The following is a 2500-nucleotide window of genomic DNA, read 5'->3' on the forward strand; positions in this document are numbered from 1 at the left end:
GTTGAATGGTCTGAGACTTAGTTATCATAAATGCATATGACGGTAATAATAAGTTGCCTTTTTGAACAAACACTCAGAATTAAAAGAAAATAATATGTCTGTATGTTTTGAATAGTCTCTATGATGTTTCCATACGGCACAACTCCCTCAAATTAATTATAATTATACCCACCAGGTTGAGATATCCTGCAGTGAGAACCTTTTCTTCAAGGACCTAAATACCACTCACACAGTTACATGTCAAGCGGACGGTAATTGGACTACAATTGATCCAGCCATTTTGGTTTGCCGGAGACGTAAGTCATAAAATATTTCGCAAATACCATTGACTGCAGTTTTGATTTTGTTTCTGTTTTACACATAGATGGGTATAAACTTTGAGAAACATATAGCATACATTTAAGATAATGTGACTGTTATCTGATTTTAGTTACACATGTACACTTTTCCGTAATAACCACCAGGTGGACACACGAGTAATTTGGCTAAGTCCCCCTCGGTACGGTTTTCTATATGATGCATTTAAAAGAAAACGTTTATGTTTAGGTATTTAAAACCAAATTTGCCACAACATATAGTCTATAAATCTCTCCGTAATAGATATTAGGCTGCTTTTTCTCCACAATAAATGGTCTACATATCTCCGCAATAAATGATGTCTACATATCTCCACAGCAAATAATTAGTCTATGTATTCTTTGCACAAAAGATAATTACTTTATTTTCTCTCCAAAACAGATTATTGGCTTACATATTCTGTCCATAACATAAAATTTGTTTATGCATTTTATTTATAAGATAATTAGCCTATATATTCTCTTCCAAATAGATGCCTAGTCTTTTTTCTCCACAGCAGATAGTCAATATATTCTTTCCATAACAGATAATAAGTCAGCTCATTTTCCCTACAACAGATAATTATTCAATATATTCTCTCCTCATGTTAATTAATCAATAAATTATCTCAACAAAGTCAATATTCTCTCTACAACGGAGAATTAGTCTATATATCTTTCGACAGCAATTAATTCGTCTAAATATTTCCTCCACAGTAGTAATCTTTCTTTTCCACACAGTGAACCCCGACGAACCACCGCCTGCTCCACCCGGATCCACAAGGGAGAGTCCAGATCCACCTTATTGGTCAGGGACAATTGTGACTTATACTTGTAATGACGGACTGATGTCTCCAAACGGCACCACTTCCTTCACTATCATCAGCACGTATTTTGGCTGGACTGCCCTCGACCCTAATTTTGGCTGCTTCAATGGTGACTACACTGTGCTTTCTTTCACGGGGAAATGATGTTTGTGAATCTTTTTGAGGATTTGGTGGTATTTTACTTCGAATTTATGTTCATTGGCATTACTGGCTTTCTATAATCATATATTTATTTGGATTTACACATTATCATAGAAAATGATCGCTATAGATAGACTGAGAGATAGGTAGAGCAAGATAGAAAAGAGAGAAAGAGACAAAGACGGGTAAACATAGATGAATATACAAAATAGTTATTGCAAACATAATCTTTAAAAAAATCCAATGATTAAGTATACTTTTCTTGTGCAGCAATTAAGAGTAGTATGTACATTTTCAAGGGATCATATGTATGTACAAAACCTTATTCGTATAATAATAAAGAGCTGGCTAAGAAACACTGATAAATAGAAATAGATAAGCAGATCAATGGAGAGATAGATAGATCAATAATAAACTGAGATAAATAGACATGCATTGGTACTGAGAGATAATGCACATAAGCAATCATTAATAAGACTCTAATTCCTCTATCCTCAGTGTGCTCAGCAGATCCTCTGACGCCTGTCGCAAACATGATTTCCACTTGGAATGGTGTAAACAGGGTCGTTGGAGCGGAGGTAAGTGGCTTATTGTGTGTTGTTTACTTTCTTAATTATTTTTCCTGCCGTCGAAGTTGCTTTTGTTTTTTGGAAATCTTGTTGGACTGGAAATTACGGTTGTGTAAAATCGTATGAAATACAATGATTTTTCATCAATAAAGTCCTACTGACAATGTCCATTGCTGATGAAAAAGTAAACATAATCATACACAGAAAAAAAGAGAAAGAAGTGAAGAGAGATAACGAGGAAGAGAGAAATTATAAAGAAAAAAGATTAAAAGAAATAGAAAGCGCTAAAGAGTAACGAAAGAAAAAAAAAGGAACAGAGAGAAACCGAGAGAGGGATAGATTCTGACAGCAGCCATTTCAAACCCGCCAGGTGCAGTACACATGTGCCTCAGGAGGGTTCTTCGGAGACCTCAACGCGACGTTGAATATTACTTGTGAGGAAAGTGGAAACTGGACGGCAATTGACCCGGAAATATTCTTCTGTAGAATACGTAAGATGCTTGAAAATTGTTTAAATAAATCTAGAACGTACAGGTCTTTGATATGGCAAATACCTTTACGTTCTAGTGCTATTATCATCTCTACGATTACTATTATTATTATTATCATAACTATTATCATTACTGTA

At 34.8% G+C, this 2500-nt stretch overlaps 1 protein-coding gene across 1 annotated transcript in view; it reads left to right on the forward strand.

Moving 5' to 3' along the window:
- The window catches only part of LOC138865788 (CUB and sushi domain-containing protein 2-like), a 10701-nt gene that overhangs the window by 150 nt on the left and 8051 nt on the right, over positions 1–2500 (forward strand). The window contains exons 2-5 of the mRNA XM_070137110.1: positions 193–296; positions 1077–1271; positions 1802–1881; positions 2243–2363. Of these exons, the coding sequence (XP_069993211.1) occupies positions 193–296; positions 1077–1271; positions 1802–1881; positions 2243–2363 (500 nt within the window). The remainder of the gene's footprint in view (positions 1–192; positions 297–1076; positions 1272–1801; positions 1882–2242; positions 2364–2500) is intronic.

The sequence above is a fragment of the Penaeus vannamei genome, chromosome 22 (assembly GCF_042767895.1).
Source record: "Penaeus vannamei isolate JL-2024 chromosome 22, ASM4276789v1, whole genome shotgun sequence".
NCBI classification, from domain to species: domain Eukaryota; kingdom Metazoa; phylum Arthropoda; class Malacostraca; order Decapoda; family Penaeidae; genus Penaeus; species Penaeus vannamei.